Source organism: Lithobates pipiens, unplaced genomic scaffold (assembly GCF_037356315.1).
Source record: "Lithobates pipiens isolate NorthernLeopardFrog02 unplaced genomic scaffold, aLitPip1_a1.2 Scaffold_16, whole genome shotgun sequence".
In the NCBI taxonomy this organism is placed as follows: domain Eukaryota; kingdom Metazoa; phylum Chordata; class Amphibia; order Anura; family Ranidae; genus Lithobates; species Lithobates pipiens.
The window spans coordinates 203,443,228-203,464,370 of record NW_027507748.1 but is presented as its reverse complement, the minus strand read 5'-3'; the positions used below and the strand labels follow the sequence as shown (position 1 = coordinate 203,464,370).

General features: G+C 39.9%; 1 protein-coding gene across 1 annotated transcript in view; it reads right to left on the bottom strand.

Moving 5' to 3' along the window:
• The window catches only part of LOC143982305 (amine oxidase [flavin-containing] A-like), a 191,597-nt gene that overhangs the window by 69,134 nt on the left and 101,320 nt on the right, over positions 1–21,143 (bottom strand). The window contains exons 6-8 of the mRNA XM_077480914.1: positions 18,309–18,450; positions 10,510–10,659; positions 2,759–2,918 (exon numbers count right to left, since the gene is read on the bottom strand). Coding sequence (XP_077337040.1) covers positions 2,759–2,918; positions 10,510–10,659; positions 18,309–18,450 — 452 coding nt within the window. The remainder of the gene's footprint in view (positions 1–2,758; positions 2,919–10,509; positions 10,660–18,308; positions 18,451–21,143) is intronic.

Sequence of the window (21,143 nt, the reverse complement as noted above, 5' to 3'; positions counted from 1 at the left end):
ATTTTGTTTTTCTTCAGCCATTCGGTGGTGGACTTGCTGGTGTGTTTAGGATCATTGTCCTGCTGCAGAACCCAAGTTCGTTTCAGCTTGAGTACACGAACAGATGGTCGGACATTCTCCTTCAGGATCTCTTGGTAGACAGCAGAATTCATAGTTCCTTTTATCACGGCAAGTCTTCCAGGTCCTGAAGCAGCAAAACAGCCCCAGACCATCACACTACCACCACCATATTTTACGGTTGGTATAATGTTCTTTTTATGAAATGCAGTGTTCCTTCTACGCCAGATATACTTGGACACACACCTTCCAAAGAGTTCCACTTTTGTCTCATCGGTCCACAGAATGTTGTCCCAAAAGTCTTGGGGATCATCAAGATGTGTTGTGGAGAAATTGAGACGAGCTTTGATGTTCTTTTTGCTCAGCAGTGGTTTTCTCTTTGGAACTCTGCCATGCAGACCATTTTTGCCCAGTCTTTTCCTGATGGTGGAGGCATGAACGCTGACCTTAACTGAGGCAAGTGAGGCCTGCAGTTCCTTGGACGTTGTTGTGGGGTCTTTTGTGACCTCTTGGATGAGTCGTCGCTGCGCTCTTGGGGTAATTTTGGGCGGTCGGCCACTCCTGGGAAGGTTCACCACTGTTCCATGTCTTCGCCATTTGTGGATAATGGCTCTCACTGTGGTTCGCTGGATTCCCAAAGCTTTGGAAATGGCTTTATAACCCTTTCCAGACTGATAGATCTCAATTACTTTCTTTCTCAATTGTTCCTGAATTTCTTTGGGTCTCGGCATGATGTGTAGCTTTTAAGGATCTTCTGGTGGACCTTACTGTGTCAAGCAGCTCCTATTTAAGTGATGCCTTGATTGTGAACAGGTGTGGCAATAATCAGGCCTGGGTGTGGCTAGAGAAATTGAACTCAGGTGTGGACAACCACAGTTATAGTATGTTTTAACAAGGGGGGCAATCACTTTTTCACACAGGGCCATGATGGTTTGGATTTTTTTTCACCTTTAATAATAAACACCTTCATTTACAAATTGCATTTTGTGTTTACTTGTGTTGTCCTTGACTATTGTTTAAATTGGTTTGATGTTCCGAAACACTTAAGTGTGACAAACATGCAAAGGAACAGGAAATGAGGAAGGGGGCAAACACTTTTTCACACCACTGTATACCATAAGGGGAATTGTTTTTAACAGCAATATGTTTACATATATTCATATATATGTGTGTGTATACCTGAATGTATACACAGAAATACATACACACACAACCATTAGGCCTCATGCACACGGACGTTTTTACAGCCGCTTTTTTGAGCGTTTTTTGCAGCTTAAAAAGGCCTGTCCATGTTAGTCTATGGCTTCATGCCCACCTAGGCGTTTTTGAGCTGCAAATGGCATAGGAGTTTTTAAGCTGTAAAAAAAACCCAGGACCAGTGCGTTCCCTGGCGTGGAGCTAGAGCTGTAAAAACGCGAATCGTGGGAAAACGCGCACAAACGCACGCAAACGCGCACAAACGCGCAACATATTTTCTTTGTTTTCTGAATGCTATAGCCAAGAGATGTGTTTCTTTAAAAACGCGACTTAACGCTAACGCTAAAAAACGCGCAAAAACGCCAATGCAAAACGCGGTAAAAATCGCGTTTTTAATGCCGATTTTTCCTGGCGTCGGAGCTAGCTTTGCAGCCAGTTTTTTAAAACGTCCGTGTGCATGAGCACTTATTGTGTATACAAAGACACAAGGATAGGTGATCGGAAACTTATACATAAGGGTGACTATAATTAAATGAGGCTACATGTTTTTATCTTCTCATTCAAACCATTTGGTGCAAGAGAATCAAACACGTATATCCAAAAAACTTCTTCTTCTGTCACCATCCTACGAATCACGGCAATTTTTCCAACCCCACACCAGCCAGTCTGGTGTGCATTGGTTTTTGGATTCCTTTCTTCCCATCTGAGATCCTCTGGTGAAACATGAACATTGGTGCCACCCTTGCTCCACCCTTTACAGCCATGAATGCAGTCAGCTCCTCACTGCCGCGGTGACCTTCTGTGGTATAGTAGGTTCTCTTTTTAATTACACCTACACATGTACTGGTCATTATTTTATTTTAAGTCTATTTATGAGTTTTAAATAAACTTTGTTTTTCTTCATTACTGCCACTGTTGGATTGACTTGATACATATCCTGTCATTAATCCACTGAGCATGAATCTCCGTTTTACTATAAATAATAGTTATAGGTTGGGGCGATTGTCATTTTGTTTAGAACATTTTTATCTTGTAAACTATTTGTAACTCAGGCAGTGTTGTGTTTCAGGAACTCCTCATCAGACAGCCTGCACTGTAATTACACAATACAGTCTCTGTGGCTTCTGGACAGTGAAGAGGCAACATATTGATTGTGTCATCACAATAATCTGCTTGCTCTAAGCATGTTTAGAATGTTAAAATGACAGCACTGTGCTAAGCAATAGAGACACTATTGGCTCCGATCGCTGACCCAATGTAAACTTTACTCTGCAGATGATTACAAGAGATTGATAACAAGACCAATTTAGATGTTTGTGCTGGCTGAATGTTAAACATATTTCATTTTTTATTTTTTTATGAATACACGAGCAAATCAAATGTTTTTTAGATGTCAGCTTTTAAGACTTTATAAATCGAAATATATAAAATCTGGAATAAACTATTATAAAAAAATGATCATCTATAGCCCACTGTAAACTAGACTTTTTGAACGACTGTTTACCCATTTTTCTCCAAAATGTTTCCTTGTAGTACATCATGGTTTTTATAACAGATCCCATAGGAAGTCTTTGTATTAACTGATTTCTAGTGGCTGGCAACTGTGGATTGAAATGTATTTTGGTAGTTAGAACCGGTGGTATAGCACTGATAACATACTTGGCCTGAAAGAAAGCAAATATAGAAAACAACTATATTAGCATTTGTTATTAAAAGTACATATGCATTATTTTTTAAATATGCTTTCTGAATTATTACATTTATTTCAGATGTATATTATGCACTTTTAATCTGCACATTATCAAGCATAAACTTAATGTATACCTTTCATTTAGTAGTAAAACTGCAAAGAAACAAGGTTAAAAAATATAGTTTGAGTAATGATGTTTTAGGGCTTATTTAAAGAGCAGAGCAGATACCGTTGCTTGATATTGCAGTGTTTACTCTATACTGTGGCCTTCAACGTACACGTCATTCATAAAATGCAGGCCGTGGCATGGAGCCTGTGGTGCATCAATGGACTTCTCTTTGCTCAAAGTTACAGTGATTGGAGGAGAGGCTGGCTACATGACTTTGATAGGTTATGTGACTTAAGACTCCTCCCAACTTTCTTCACTCATTTGTTTGAATAGAGCTCCATTTGATTTGAAATCCAAAGAAAACGGAGCACAATGCACATTTGTACAGCACACTGCTGTGCTTCATAAATGTGAGTTTTTTTGTTTTACAAAAGATTTATCAAGGTTTTTTTTTAGTGTAAAGAACAATAACCCAGCACCAGATAAGGTACAATTCCAACAAAGGTTAAGCAAACAGATCAAATGTAGTTTTATTTATTTAATTTAATTAAATTGCATAGATTAAAAATGTCTAATATTAATAATGTGAGACACCTTTTCATCTTTGAGGAATCAAGCAACATTATCACATGTAAGGCTGCCATCAGGGGGGTACAGCTGATACAACTTTAAGGGGCCCCGGGGTCCCGAGGGGACCGCCTAGGCCAGAAAAAGCAGGATGGACGAATGGGAGCCCTGTTGTGCTCTATAGAAACAATCTTGCAGCTTCTGCTGCTCTTTGTGTCATTAAGCTCAGACATCAAACTCTTTACTGCCACCTCTAGCTACTATGTGCATGTGCACCCCTTAAGCTGCCTGTCCTGTTATCCTCTGTGTCAGCAACATGTCAGGTTTGTAAAAATGAGCTGGGACAAGGTAGGACAATTTATTTTACAAGTAGGGGCTGTGAAGGAAAGGGAGGGGGCTGTTTGTGTGCAGGGAAAGAGCCAGAGGCTTGTGTGTTTACAGATTTGTGCATGTGTGGGGCTGACATATATATATATATATACAGGTGAGGGGACTGACATATATACAGGTGTGAGGGGAGCTAACATATCTACAGGTGTGTGTGGGGGGGTGGGGCTGATATTCACACAGGTGTATGTGGGAGCTGACATATATACAGGTTTGATGGGGCTGACATATATACAGGTGTGGGGAGGCTGACACATTAACAGGTGGAGTGGGGAGGTGGGGCTGGCATATATATAGGTGTGGGGGGGGGCTGACATATATACAGGTGTGACGGGGCTGACATATAGTCAGGTGTGTGAGGAGCTGACATATATACAGGTGTGATGGGGGCTGACATATATACAGGTGAGAGGGGGCTGACATATATACAGGTGTGAGGGTGGCTGACATATATTCAGGTGTGAGAGGAGCTGACATATATACAGGTGTGAGGGGGGCTGACATATATAGAGGTGTGGGGGGCTGACATACAGTATCTCACAAAAGTGAGTACACCCACACATTTTCAAAATATTTTATTATATCTTTTTCATGTGACAACACTGAAGAAATTACATTTTGCTACAATGTAAAGTAGTGAGTGTACAGCTTGTATAGCAGTGTAAAATTTGCTGTCCCCTCAAAATAACTCAATACACAGCCATTAATGTCTAAACCGATGGCAACAAAAGTGAGTACACTCCTAAGTGAAAATGTCCAAATTGGGCCCAATTAGCCATTTTCCCTCCTCGGTGCCATGTGTCTTGTTAGTGTTACAAGGTCTCAGGTATGAATGGGGAGCAGGTGTGTTACATTTTTGGTGTTATCGCTCTCACTCTCTTACTGGTCACTGGAAGTTCAATATGGCACCTCATGTCAAAGAACTCTCTGAAAAAAAGAATTGTTGCTCTACGTAAAGATGGTGTAGGCTATAAAAAGATTGCCAAGACCCTGAAACTGAGCTGCAGCATGGTGGTCAAGACCATACAGTGGTTTAACAGGACAGGTTCCACTCAGAACAGGCCTCGCCATGGTCGACCAAAGAAGTTGAGTGCACGTGCTCACCGTCATGTCCAGAGGTTGTCTTTGGGAAATAGACGTATGAGTGCTGCCAGCATTGCTGCAGAGGTTCTAGGGGTGGGAGGCCAGGTTGTCAGTGCTCAGACCATACAAGGCACACTGCATCAAATTGGTCTGCATGGCTGTCGCCCCAGAAGGAAGCCTCTTCTAAAGATGATGAACAAGAAAGCCTGCAGTTTGCTGAAGACAAGCAGACTAAGGACATGGATTACTGGAACCATGTTCTATGGTCTGATGAGACCAAGGTAAGCGTATTTGGTTCAGATGGTGTCAAGCGTGTATGGCAGCAACCAGGTAAGGAGTACAAAGACAAGTGTGTCTTGTCTACAGTCAAGCTTGGTGGTCGGAGTGTCATGGTCTGGGGCTGCATGAGTGCTGCTGGCACTGGGGAGCTACAGTTCATTGAAGGAACCATGAATGCCAACATGTACTGTGACATACTGAAGCAGAACATCAACCCCTCCCTTCGGAGATTGGGCCATAGGGCAGTATTCCAACATAATACCGACCCTCCAAGATGACCACTGCCGTGCTAAAGAAGCTGAGGGTAAAATAAATGGACTGGCCAAGCATGTCTCCAGACCTAAACTCTATTGACCATCTGTGGGGCTTTCTCAAAAAAAAAGGTGGAGGAGCACAAGGTCTCTAACATCCACCAGCTCTGTGATATCTTCATGGAGGAGTGGAAGAGGACTCCAGTGGTAACCTGTGAAGCTCTGGTGAACTCCATGCCCAAGAGGGTTAAGGCAGTGCTGGAAAATAATGGTGGCCACACAAAATATTGACACTTTGGGCCCAATTTGGAATTTTTTCACTTAGGGGTGTACTCACTTTTGTTGCTAGCGGTTTAGACATTAATGGCTGTGTGTTGAGGTATTTTGAGGGGGCAGCAGATTTACACTGTTATACAAGCTGTACACTTTACATTGTAGCAAAGTGTAATTTCTTCAGTGTTGTCACATGAAAAGATATAATAAAATATTTAAAAAAATGTGAGGGGTGTACTCACTTTTGTGAGATACTGCATGAAACCCTCACCACAGCTGTTAGGCAACTCCACATTTCACATTGTGCTTAATCTACTGTACATGACTAGATATATAACTTTGTGAACTTCCCCTTACAAAGTACAACATCCTCAATTACAGTACTTCCCATTCTCTCATACCACAAGTCTGTATACAGGTTACTGAGATTTTTAGTCTAGCCATGGTTGAATGCATTGAATTGTACATTGCTACACTGCTGTACTGCTAGTTTTAAACTACTTGCAGATGGATCACTTACAGTCTACAAAACAAGACCTTCCAATCTGCAGAGACCTTTTTTTTTTTTTTTCAAAATAAGGACTCATTCTCCTCCAATGGGCACCTTGCTTCAGGGGAGGAAAAAGCAGCTTTAAAATGCACCTAAAGCCATGTTTTGTAAACAAGGTTAGCCGGGTCAAGCGCTTGGGTGTTCATTCAGTCCATTGGTCAGGTTCTGGTCATTGGAATGAATGCTCAAGAGTCAAGAGTGTTAAGAAGCATCAAGCATTTTTACGCTGAAACACCCCTCTCCTGAATGCACTGGCCCTGGTGTTTTTTTTTTGTTCTGCCTCTAAACATTCCTGCCTCTAAATGCCTGTAAATGCCTATGTGTGCATGGGTCCATAGGGTAACACAGAGCATTTAGATCCAAAGAGAGATGATACTGCTCCAGGTAACACTGATCCAAATGGATTAAATGAGCTGGATACTAGTCCCGGCTCGCCACCGTAATATAAGTGAAAAGAGGAAGATACAGCTGCACACCACTATGAATCCAACAACGATTTATTGTATAAACATAGACTGCCACCAGGGACACAGGACACAGAAAAGAGGTGACGCGTTTCACACTTAACTCGTGCTTCTTTTGAAGAAGAACAAGTTAAGTGTCAGAGCATAGCCAGGTTTCTTTCACCTTTCTCCACTGTAGTCAACGTAATACATGCTAATATACTACGCTAATGACCAGACAAGAAACAGGAAGTGGGTTGTAGAAGGTATTTACTGGCAGAAAAAACATGTTTTACTATTCAAAGTTAAAACAACAAGGGAAGAAGATTTAATAGATGGGAAGATGAAAAAATGACTAAAAGTCAGCTTCAACTAAGGCTGTTTTTGCAGCCAGAGATGTCATACAATGACATTTTTTTGATGGCCTCCCACCATTTATAAAGGTAAATAGCAATTCTTATATTGATAAGGCACAATTCACCAATGTTTCCTTTCAGACTTTACTTTTCTACCCATTGTAAAATGCCCTTAGGCATTTTTCTTTATATAAAAATTGTCAACTGGCTGAAAATGGAAATATTTTTTCACTCTACAGAGGTATATTTTGGCTTTTTTTTACTAACTTTGTATCTCCATTTTTCAATAAGAGCATGTGAAACATTGTTTATTTAATTTAGTTTCATTCTTTTCCAAAAGCTGGTTTATAAATACATTATTTTTTTTGAAAAATGTACAATGGAAAATGTACAGAAATCCTAATTTTTTTAATTAAAAAGTAGGCAAGATCCATTTCCACCTTCTGTCACATAATATACCAATTAGGTAGTACTGCAACAGCCCTAGTATGCTTTTCGCTATCATCCTAAGGGATTATGTTAAAGGGCCAATGTTGTATACTTTCATATACATTCAGGGTGCACTTGAAATCAATTGGAGACACTTCTGAGTTCCTTCACAGATGCATTTAACCTCCAGGTAAATTCTCTCCGATCTGCAGTTTACTTTTTTCTAACTTGCAGCAAGTTGCTTCATATTGCTTTTGCATTACAACTGACTTGTATGGGAAGAAAAACAGTTCTGACGTAAACAAAGCCTGTGTACAGAAGTAGTGATTTTTTTTTCATAGTACTTTGATAGCTTCAATTATGATTTTATAAAAAAAACTTAAAAACTATGGGGTTGATTTACTAAAACTTGAGAGAGCAAAATCTGGTGCAACTCTGCATAGGAACCTATCAGCTTCCAGGTTTTTTTTTTTGTCAAAGCTTCATTGAACACTCTGAAGTTAGATGCTGATTGGGTATTATGCACAGCTGCACTAAATTTTGCACTCTCCATTTTTAGTAAATCAACCCCACGAATATGATTAAGGCAAATCAGAATTGTGAAGAAGTGGCAACGTGACAATGCATGATTTCAGTTAAACTGCATAAATATGCCACCTATCTGGCCTCCAAAAATATTCTGACTTGTAAATATCATAGTACAGTAAACTGACAGAATACAATGTTAAAGCAGAACTAAACCCTCCTATCGTCTTCAACAGAGCCGTCTTTAATATTGAGTGGACCCTGGGCAAACATTTTCTTGGGCCCCCTCTTCCATGCAATTGTTTGCTCTCCACATGCTTTGAGACATACAATAAATAGCAGCTAGACTCAAAATCAGTTTACTGAATCAGATCATGCAGCGATTGCGATTGGTTACAGTTTATCATTACGGCTCAATGACTGGCTGCTAGAGGTTACAGCACACATTATAGCTCACTGTTTATTTTATAGAGGTTACAGCACATGACTTCTGCTTGTTGATTGGTTGCTAGATATTACTGTACATCAATACTGCTCATTTATTGATTGCTAGAGGTTACTGGGCATCTATACCACTCACTAATTGGTTGCTAGAGGTTACTGCACATTATTACTGCTCACTGATTGGTTCCTAGAGGTTACTGCATATACTTATCGCTCAATGATTGGTTGCAAGAAGTTAGTGCACAGCATTACTGCTCACTATTTGCTAAGGGTTACAGCACATCATCTCCTCACTGCCTGCACACCATGGACTGGGGAGGTAAGGGGACCCATCAATAGACAAAAAACTCCTAAGGATCCTAGGACACCTATGATTAGTGGCAATGCTGGGGGATTTATGGGATTAGTGGCAGTGATGGGGGGATGGGATTAGTTAGGAGGCAGTACGCTGTGGCAAATTCTGAATTATGTAGAGCAAACCTAGAAATCTTTGGCAAGTATATAGTGGGCGAGATACTACCACTATAATAGGGAATTTACAATGACCACCAAAGGGGGAATTTGCACTAAACGCCATGTAACAGGGGATTTTATGCCACCCACCGACGCCACCCAATAGAGAAGAGGGATTTCTACACTGACACCAATGTAATAAGAGCATTTACACCAAACACCAGTGTAAGGGGAATACCTCCATGGCCTCCATGTAAGGCGGAATTTATACTTGTCACCAATGTAAGGGGGACTTACAATCACCACCAATTTAAAGGAGGCTTCTACATGGACCACCAATGTAAGGGAGGATTTTAAACGGACCACAAATACAAGTTTGAATTTTTTAAACAATTACAAATATATAGAGGAGTTTCTACACTGGCCACCAATGTACTGGGGATTTACACTGGCCACTAATGTAATAGCAGCGTTCACAGTAACCACCAATGTAAGGGGGACCTTCACACTGGCCACTAGTGTAAATGAAAGGATTGTACACCAAGCCCCAAGTGTAGATTTACACTGACCCCCAATGTAACTGAGACATTTAGCCTATAATGACTATAGTTGTTGGCAGGCATGCTCCTTTACCTCCCCAATGGGCAGCATTCAGCAGAAGTGATGGCAGATATGACCTCAGGGGGACATGATATACATATGAATGCTGCCTCTTTTTAAATATCAATGCCGTGGTCCGCAACTATTTACATTTCAATGCCGCTGCTATCTACATATCAATACAGGTTATTTCCATGTAAACACAAGGTCTGCAGGTGAGTCATCTGGACATGGCAATAGGGCAGAGCTGAGCAGCAGCAGAACACTGAGATTTCAGGACAGTACAGGACTAAAACTTCAAGGGGTAAGGGAATTTAAATTGGGATGGTTGGCAAGTATGAGGCAGCTGCTTGAGGCCCCACAACAATGATGGGGCCCAGGGCAGCTTCACCTTTTGCCCTGCCTTAAAAACAGTCCTGGTCTTCAACCAAGGAAGCTGCCATCTTAGCCTTTGTTTGATATGTAACTGCCATGATGCTGCACATGTGATCGGTTATGATATCGGCCATTTGATGGTTTGATAGTTTGCTTAAGAGCAGAAGTTAATCTGACAGCATTGCAGACAGTTTTTTGAAGCTGTTAAATTGTTGGGTTTAGTTCCATTTTAACTCAAAAGAAGCAGTTTTGTGTAATCATTGGATGGCTTGGACACAAAAACAAACAACGTCTCCTAAAAAAATTGTTGTCCTCTCCAAAGTTCAAAAACAAATTTTACTCATATTTGCAATCATTCGTTTCACTCATCTGGGTATCTCGTACCATGTAAATACCCAGTTATATAGCAGGTTGTAGATTTTGAGAAATGTATGCACTTACCTGATAGTTTTCATGGTTTAAGGTTTCCACAATGACATTATCCCCAGACTGGTCAAGTCTGACCACTGGTCTTTCAAGCTTGACTCGATCTTGAAGAAGCTCCATAATCTTCTCACTTATTTGTCCTGCTCCTCCAACAAACTTTCTTTCCTTAAAGAAATGAAATAATTAATTTTATCTTTCGTAATACCCTCTTCTTTCCTTTTTTTTAACTTACTGCTCATATAATATCATTACTTTACAAGGTGTCAGAGGAAACCACAAAACCAAAGACACCTGTATTCAACGTCCTGGTTTGAGAAAAGTGGCTGCAGAGAAATGCTGCAAATGTATCTAATTAATGCATTGCATAGTGCTTCTTAATAGGTTTCTGAGGCCCTAAGGTAGCTGATGCACAGGAAGCAGGTCTCAGTCTCAGCATTAAGGCTAGGTCGAACACCCTCCCGGTGCCCCAGGACACCGCAAACAGGCAAAAAGTTCTAGTGAACCCTATTAAAGTCTATGAGACAAGAACATGAAAAATCAAAATTGCTAATTTTAAAGGCTTATATGCAAGTTAATACCATAAAAAGTATATGGGGACCCGGCTCCCACCAGAGCTGTGGATCTCTGTAGCTCCTCTAGAGTTACAATGGGCCTCTTGGCTGCTTCTCTGATTAATGCTCTCTTTGCCCAACCTTTCAGTTTAGATGGACGGGCATGTCTTTGTAGGTTTGCAGTTGTGCCATCCTCTTTCCATTTTCGGATGATGGATTGAACAGCACTCTGTGAAATGTTCAAAGCTTGGGATATTTTTTATAACCTAACCCTGCTTTAAACTTCTCCACAAGTTTATCCCTGACCTGTCTGGTGTGTTCCTTGGCTTTCATGATGCTGTTTGTTCATTAAGATTCTCTACCTCTGAGGGCTTCACAAAACAGCTGTATTTATACTGAGATTAAACTACACACAGGTGTACGCTATGTACTAATTGGGTGACTTCTGAAGTCAATTGGTTCCACTAGATTTTAGTTTGGGGTACCAGAGTAAAGAAACATTTTTCCAATTTTTTTATTTTTTTTTATTTTGAAAAGCCATTTATCATTTTCCCTCCACTTCACAATTATGTGCAACTTTGTGTTGGTCTATCACATAAAAAATCCCAATAAAATAATTTTTTTTTTGGTTGTAACATGACAAAATGTGGAAAATGTCAAGAGGTATGAATATTTTTTCAGTGCACTGTATGCTACACGGACTGCACTATATACTCTGAACTGTATTATATATACACTATACGGACTGCACAAAATACTCTGATCTGTATTATATATACTATATGGACTGCACTATATACTCTGAACTATATTATAAATATATTACACTAACTGCCCTATATACTCTGAACTGTATTATATATATATATATATATATATATACTACACTGACTGACTGCACACTACACTAACTATCTGCCTAATCTCCATTTATTCATTATACAGTGGTGTGAAAAAGTGTTTGCCCCCTTCCTCATTTCCTGTTGCTTTGCATGTTTGTCACACTTAAGTGTTTCGGAACATCAAACCAATTTAAACAATAGTCAAGGACAACACAAGTAAACACAAAATGCAATTTGTAAATGAAGGTGTTAATTATTAAAGGTGAAAAAAAATCCAAACCATCATGGCCCTGTGTGAAAAAGTGATTGCCCCCCTTGTTAAAACATACTATAACTGTGGTTGTCCACACCTGAGTTCAATTTCTCTAGCCACACCCAGGCCTGATTATTGCCACACCTGTTCACAATCAAGGCATCACTTAAATAGGAGCTGCTTAACACAGTAAGGTCCACCAGAAGATCCTTAAAAGCTACACATCATGCCGAGACCCAAAGAAATTCAGGAACAATTGAGAAAGAAAGTAATTGAGATCTATCAGTCTGGAAAGGGTTATAAAGCCATTTCCAAAGCTTTGGGAATCCAGCGAACCACAGTGAGAGCCATTATCCACAAATGGCGAAGACATGGAACAGTGGTGAACCTTCCCAGGAGTGGCCGGCCGCCCAAAATTACCCCAAGAGCGCAGCGACGACTCATCCAAGAGGTCACAAAAGACCCCACAACAACGTCCAAGGAACTGCAGGCCTCACTTGCCTCAGTTAAGGTCAGCGTTCATGCCTCCACAATTAGGAAAAGACTGGGCAAAAATGGCCTTCATGGCAGAGTTCCAAGGAGAAAACCACTGCTGAGCAAAAAGAACATCAAAGCTCGTCTCAATTTCTCCACAACACATCTTGATGATCCCCAAGACTTTTGGGACAACATTCTGTGGACCGATGAGACAAAAGTGGAACTCTTTGGAAGGTGTGTGTCCAAGTATATCTGGCGTAGAAGGAACACTGCATTTCATAAAAAGAACATTATACCAACAGTAAAATATGGTGGTGGTAGTGTGATGGTCTGGGGCTGTTTTGCTGCTTCAGGACCTGGAAGACTTGCCGTGATAAAAGGAACTATGAATTCTGCTGTCTACCAAGAGATCCTGAAGGAGAATGTCCGACCATCTGTTCGTGTACTCAAGCTGAAACGAACTTGGGTTCTGCAGCAGGACAATGATCCTAAACACACCAGCAAGTCCACCACCGAATGGCTGAAGAAAAACTAAATGAAGACTTTGGAGTGGCCTAGCCAAAGTCCTGACCTGAATCCTATTGAGATGTTGTGGTATGACCTTAAAAAGGCTGTTTATGCTCGAAAACCCTCTAATGTAACTGAATTAGGACAATTCTGCAAAGATGAGTGGGCCAAAATTCCTCCAGGACGCTGTAAAAGCCTCATTGCACGTTATCGCAAACGCTTGGTTGCAGTTGTTGCTGCTAAGGGTGGCCCAACCAGTTATTAGGTTTAGGGGGCAATCACTTTTTCACACAGGGCCATGATGGTTTGGATTTTTTTTCACCTTTAATAATAAACACCTTCATTTACAAATTGCATTTTGTGTTTACTTGTGTTGTCCTTGACTATTGTTTAAATTGGTTTGATGTTCCGAAACACTTAAGTGTGACAAACATGCAAAGGAACAGGAAATGAGGAAGGGGGCAAACACTTTTTCACACCACTGTATACGGCCACTGTGTAAGCAGCATCCTTACATAGAGTGGGGCATGGACTTAGCCCCTGAGCCATGATTGGCCAATCATGGCTCTCACAGCACATCACGGCCAGGTGCATGCTTTGGCCAATCAGCAGCCGTGAATGCACTGCGATCTCACAGTGCATTATTGAGCGCTCCGCAGCGGACGAATTTCCCGGCAGCGCCCCATATGTTCGTTTGTTCTAGGAACAACTCGAACATCGTGACCATCCTTACTCAGCATTACCAACCTTTTTTATTCTGTGGGTACCTTGGTTGAAAGAGCTTCTGCCATTGTATTGTAATGGCCCTGAAAGGAATATGGAGGTGCTATTCTGCATGAACAACATTAGTTCTATATTAGATCTCGAATCACTTACACTGAACGAAAATCTTCTATTGGATTCTATGTGCATTTAAAGTATATATATATATATATATATATATATATATATATATATATATATATATATATATATATATATATATATATATATATATATATATATATATATATAGATTATATATATATAATATATATATATATATATAATTTTTTTTCTTTGAGATGCAGCCCCAAACTCATTAGTTGGCTGTGTATACCTGCAGGTGGATGCTTCTGTTAAATATCTTCAATGCAGTGCCTCCTTCATAGCCGCTGGATAGTGTCCTGAGTAGCTCTATTATGGTGCTTAGTAATGCTACTAAGAAAATTTGCACCACTCAGCTATCCCTTTCTTCCCCCTCTGCCATTCATATTGCTCTTATTACTATTCTCCCACAATGCAGCAGGATCTCCACAGCACATTTACGGAAAGCAATGTGTGCAGCTAGTCATGCTTTATGTCAGCCCAAAACGTCCCTCTTCCTTGCAATCACTGCAGCAGTGTTCAGATTATACAAAAGACTGCAATGTTATAATTTACTATTATAGATTCTGTTCACTTGCTCAGCTGGCCTCTGAAATGTGCCTAGCAAGAAGAGAAGTAATATTGATAAATGTAGGTAAATAAAAGCTGACAGGTGTGTGTATATATATATAAAATATATTATTACTCTTTAAACCAAGACATTAAAAAAAAAAAAAAAAATATATATATATATATATATATATATATATATATAATTATTTTCAATATATTTAATGTATTGGTTTAAATAGTAGCACAAATTCATTTGAAACACACACCTGTCACAATAAAAAGAGCAGTGCCATACCCACTATCCCTTTAAAACTTTTCCTATAAGACCCTACCCATATAGTTGTCTCAGTGGAGGCAGCAGCTCACAATCAACTATCTGCGCGGGACACCTCTAAAATTTTCTCTGGAATCTAAATGCATCAATTGAGCCAAATTGAGCCAAATTTTTAGGGACCACAAAGGTGACATCCCTGTACCTGAGTTCCCTTTAGGAAATCTATTTTTTATTCTCTTAGAATTCATTTTCCAATGTTTTATTTCAATAACACCACATACGTGTTTGCTGTTTTGTGCAATTTAGTCTAAATTACTACTGGAATTATGATCACAGTTATGATCATTCCATATGCTGAAAAAGATAAAGCTGAAAAAAAAAACCCTTAGTTTACACAACACACTCCACAAACTGTATTACATCTAAAGTAAAAAAAATCCACTTTGTTTGATCATTACTTTTATGAACGAAAAAACGTATAAGATAATCAATCTTCCCACACATGTAAGAAGTAGCAAAGGTGGAGTACTAGGAAGCTGAGTAAAAGTTGTCCATGGGGTGGGCTTTACACAGACCCTGTCACTTTCCCTGCATAGACAAGATGACAGGGACTCTTTTTAAAGATTCATTTAGAATTTAAGTACATTTATAAGCACATTTACAATGTACAATGGTATGTACTTATGTACTGACCATGCAGCATCTGATTATAATAATTACAAAAATGAACCTATTACGCATCGGGGGTTATTTACTTAAGGAAAATCCACTTTGCACTGCACGTGCACTTAAAGTGCACTTGGAAGTAAAGTCGCTGTAGATCCGAGGGGGACATGCAAGGAAAATAAAAAACAGCATTTTAGCTTGCACATGATTGGATGATAAAATCAGCAGAGCTTCCACTCATTTCAGATCTATCCCTTAGATTTAGAGCGACTGCACTTCCAAGTGCACTTGCAGTGCAAAGTGGATTTGCCTTTCGTAAATAACCCCCATTATCACTTAACATCTCATATTTCTTTGTCTTCATTGCAAGTGCACATCTATGTGTATATGTATGTATGCATATATATATTTAAACATATGTGTATGTATGTTATCCATGATACTCTGATAGAATTATGGTTTTATCAGTGACATTTATATTTACAACATACATTATCCTGTCTCCTGTTGTAGCCTTAAGAAGAGGGAGTTTTTCTGATCCCCAAAATCCATTAGATGCTTTTTAGTGCAAACTAATAAATTAATTTGGACTCTTTTATCCCTTGGTCTGCACTCCTTTTATTTGTAGCTGCAAAGGCAAGATGACAGGGACTCTTTAAAGATTCAGTCAGAAATTTGAGTGCATTCACAAGCACATTTAGTTAATGAGGTTACCTAGGTTGGGGATTCAGGTGGGATCATTGACCAAATTTAGTCATAACCTTCCGAAGTCTGCTGGGGAGCTGTATTGTGTGACAAGAGAATCAGCAAAAGAGGATCTTCATATTGGAAGGTCATTGGGACACCATTCATCATGACTGATGTTGGTCCTACATCACTGACTGGCATGACTGACATTGCATTTACATAGGGGCAAGGTTTTTTTTTTAAATTAAGGGCTTTTTCACAGTGTCTGTGTGTTTATTTATTATTTTACTTGTTTTTGTGAATGAGTAACAAAGGGTACTCATTATTCATTCATGTTGTAGGGGGTAAAGCCAGATATTTGTGGGCCCCGTACCTTAACACCTTGGTGCCAGCGCTTATGAATAGGGAAAAGAAAAACTCTGGACTGCCGCACTCCGGATCGACTCAAGAAAGATTTGTGCCTTTATTTTTTCAAGTAAAAAAATCACATCATATGAACCACAGCAAAAAAGGAGAAATGGAACAAAAAAATTCTGTCGTGTTTCACGCAGAAATTAGCGCTTACTCATAGCGACTCCCTCTGTCTGGAAACTAAGCAGTCTCTCGGGTGGATCGGCCTGGAGCGGTGGCTTTCTCTTCTCTCTTGGTGCAGTGCCTCCTGGCCCTTTAAGGGGTTTCAGATGCTGGGAGGCTGGGTAGGGTTTTTCATCATGTGACCACCAAGATTGGCTGTCCTGACGGTCACATGATCGCAAGCAGCGATCAGTAGATTTCCGTTACTCGCCGGTAACTGTGTCAGGAGAACATAGGGCACGCGCTCTTGGCACAGCTGTGTTTGCAATGTGGTATGCAAAGGCACACCCGCCAAGAGGCTGCATAAGTGCATGCCATCAGCAATAAGAGGGCTTCCAGATTTCAATAACCCCCCCCCCCATGCAGTTTAGGAAAATGGGGATGAGGCCCTTAACTCCATCAATATGATGAGCTTTGCAGGGGAGGAAGGCTTTGCATTCCCATAATGATGAGGGCATATGGACTGGTATGGTTCAGGATAGGGGGGAGGCACATGGTCGATGCCCCTCTCTTTTCTGGCCAGCCATTAAGATCTGCTATTGAATATATGAAGGGGATATCATGCCGTTTTTATTTTTGGTGAACAATGTGTACTGTCCCTTAAAAAATGGCATGGGTTCCTTCTCAAAATCCATACCAGACACTTATCTATGATTTTGAGGAGGACCCCATGCATTTTTTACAAACAGAACTAGCCAGCCACCCAGGAAATGTAATCTAGCATAATTATTTCTTCTTTTTTAATGTTACTTCTGCTGGAGTACATCATATAGATGCGCAACTTCTTGTGCAGGTTTAGGATATCCCTAAGCATGTTATTTAAAAGAATTGTGTATTTTTATTGTTGCCCTTTAAAAGACAAGCTCTTGCTGAACTTTACTATTTTTTTTTATTTTTTACATTGTAAAAACAGGTACTCCTCATGACAGTGCCCAGCTTTCCCTTCTTTTTTAACAAAAGCCTGTAAATTTGCCTTGGAAAAGGCCCGAAAAAATTACATAGATTTTAATGGGGTTTGGCAAACATTCAGTGAATTGATAGTACATCATATGGATAGGTGACAGTGTCAGTAGAAGGCACCACCATCCCTGGACTTTCAGGGTGCCGAATACAAAAAGAAGAGATACAATAACAATTATAAAAAAATAACAACATTTATTCAACCACAGACAAACGCTTTAAAACCAGTAATAATGGCTATAACAGACAAGTGCACATCTAGTGGATGGATAGATCAGGGTCTTTCAGCAATTATGTCCCAACATGTTTCGCCCACTGGGGCTTCCTCAGGGGAATTTTGTTGAAAGACAGATAGATGTGTCAATGGACCACACAAACTGGGTCTTAGAAAGGAGCCAGAGGTGCCAACATATAACACGATTTTATCTTAGGTGAAGTGGTGTGACGAACATGGCGACCCCCTCCAGTGCCTATTCAGTGAATCGAATATTACTCAGTTTGCTCATCCCTGCCTGTGAATTTATTACTTTTTATATATTTAGCATAACATACATATTGTCGGCGTATGACTGTTTCTGGCACATATTAAATAAAAGATGTGTTACCTGACCTCCATTTTCCACAGAAAACATGCGATCTGTTCCTCCACAAAGTTTTGTGTACCACAGGAACCACAAAGCAGAAACATGCTGTGTTTCGGAGGTGACATTCACATTCACAAAAAGCTGAGCAAACCTTTTAGCTGCTCTGAAAAGAAAAAAAAAAGCATCTATTTCACATTCTTAAGTACTATCAGGTGCTATTGTATTATACTACAATAATATCATGCTCTAGCCCTGTTATGTAATAAGGTAATAGAAACCATGCAAAACACATTGATACTATTTTGAAATTATTCAAAAGTAATTGTGGCAGGCTGGATGTACTATTTAACTTGTGATTTTACCTGACAATTAGGGGTTAATTTACTTAGAAACTGTTATATAAGCTATGGACTGTGTTTATTTATTTTTTTATTGTTTGTACTGCTTTTGGATACACATGTACATTTAGGTGTCAGAAGCATGCAGCATAGCCAGAACACTTGGTGGTGGACCTGTGGTCCTTAGACTAAAACATTGTAATTCCAGTGTTCACCAGCGGGTGTCTCCCAGCAGCCAGCAGAGCTTAAAGCAGTGTTAAAGGATAAGTTCACCTTTTAACAAGAAATAATAAAAGCACATTTTTTGCAGGTTAAAAAAAAAGTGTATTTACTATTTTTTGTTTTAGAAGCCTGGAAAGCATTGCGCCAGCGATCAGCAGATCACTGATGCCATGCAAGTCTTCTGTCACCTTTGGACATTAACATAGCTAAAGAATAGCCAACATAAACTATGCTAAACTACCTTTAGCAACTAATAGCCGACAGTGATATAATTAACATGAGCTAATTAGCCACTTAATCCAGCCTAGGTGACCAGACTATTCGGCACATATAACCCTGAATACAAAGTACTGTACAATAGACATTATTACAAGTATAAACACATAGATGAGAAGACAGACAGGGACAATAGGGGATTCAGTTAACAATGGGATTAAGACACTTAGGAAGTGCACTATGGGAAAGACCTACTTACAACAAACACATTATGGCAGGCAATCCCCAGTGGTTTGAGACAATTACATTAACATCTACAGTCATTGCTGGTTTGAGGCATAGAGGCCCCAGATATGTATATGGAACCTCCAGTTCCCTGAGTCTGTGTGTTTTGGGTAGATATGGACCTGAATACAAACAAAACCACTCCAAGGGTCCCCCAGGCATAAGCCTCCCAAAGAGTAGTGTTACCTTAAAAGCCAGGACCCATAGACAGTAGGCAATTGGCCACCCAGCAGTCCCCTCCAAAAGACCCTGTCCTGGCTGGGTCTGTCGCAGACACCCAAGCATTAAATCATCCCCTCAAAATTTAGAGACCACCCACTTCCACATACACATAAAAACACATGCCTCAAGGGTCATTGGCACATGAAAATGGCAATTGTGTTACATATTATCATGCACATCAGAGTGAAAGCAATAATTTTAGGGCCACCATTTATGGTTAACTCTACACTGATAACCTGTAGAGGTTTTTAAAGCGTAGCCTGGACAAATATTGTACTCTGAAGTTTTTTGTCATTTCACAAACGCACACATTTTTAAGGTTTGACATCTTGACAGGCTTGGGTATTTATTTACTGCAACCTCATCTTTTATATTTTGCAAAAAAATTAGGTAACATATTACAGTTGTGTGCCCTAAAATTAACTTTAGTGTATTTTTCACCAAATATATGTATATAATATTTTGTTGCACTAATATCACTTGACATAAAGAATTGGAACTCACATTTTTTTTTTTTATTCTTCAGGGTCTCTGTTTTCAGAATTATGTTTGGGGGTTTTTGGGCCTAAAGTGTGCATTTTAACCACTTTCAGACCGAAAAGAGCTTTCTTTTGGTGGTATTTGATCACCCCTGTAGTTTTTATTTTTTGCGCTATAAACAAAAAAAAGCGACAATTTTGAAAAAAACACATTATTTTTTACTTTTTGCTATAATAAATATCCCCCAAAAATATATAAAAAAACATATTTTCTCCTCAGTTTAGGCCGATACGTATTCTTCTACATATTTTTGGTAAAAAAATTGTAATAAGCGATTATTGATTGGTTTAAATTTATAGCGTTTACAAAATAGGGGATAGTTTTATGGCATTTTTATTAATATTTTTTTTTTTATACTAGTAATGGCAGCGATCAGCGATTTTTATTGTGACTGCGACATTATGGCGGACACATCGGACATTTTTGACACATTTTTGGGACCATTGTCATTTATACAGCAATCAGTGCTATACAAATGCACTAATTCCTGTGTAAATGACACTGGCAGTGAAGGGGTTAACCAGGGGTGGCAGTGTAGGGGTTAAGTGTGTCCTAGGGGTGTGTTACTAACTGTGGGGGGCATGGCTGTGTGTTAGTGAACTCTGATCTCTGCTCCAATCACAGGGAGCAGAGATCAGTGTCACTTGTTACTAGGCAGAACGGGGAGATGCTGTTTACTTCCGCATCTCCCTGTTCAGCCTCCCCATGAGACGATCGTGGGTATCCCCACAACGATCGAGTCCGCGGGACCCACGACCGGAATCATGGGGGTCCAGATCGGCCACGATGGCATGGCAGCAATTTTAAATGGACATACCAGTACGCCAATTTGCCTGTCCGTGCCATTCTGCCGACGTACATCGTCGTGCGCCGGTCGGTAAGTGGTTAACATGTGTTAAAAAAAAAAAGGAAAAGAACGACTCTGGTGAGCCTGCTTCATGCTCATGGTCCCCTCATGTCATTTTCTGAACAATTTTCTCATGCTCTTAAAACAGTTCGATAATGTAGGGGTCTAGCGGTGGGGTTATGGGCA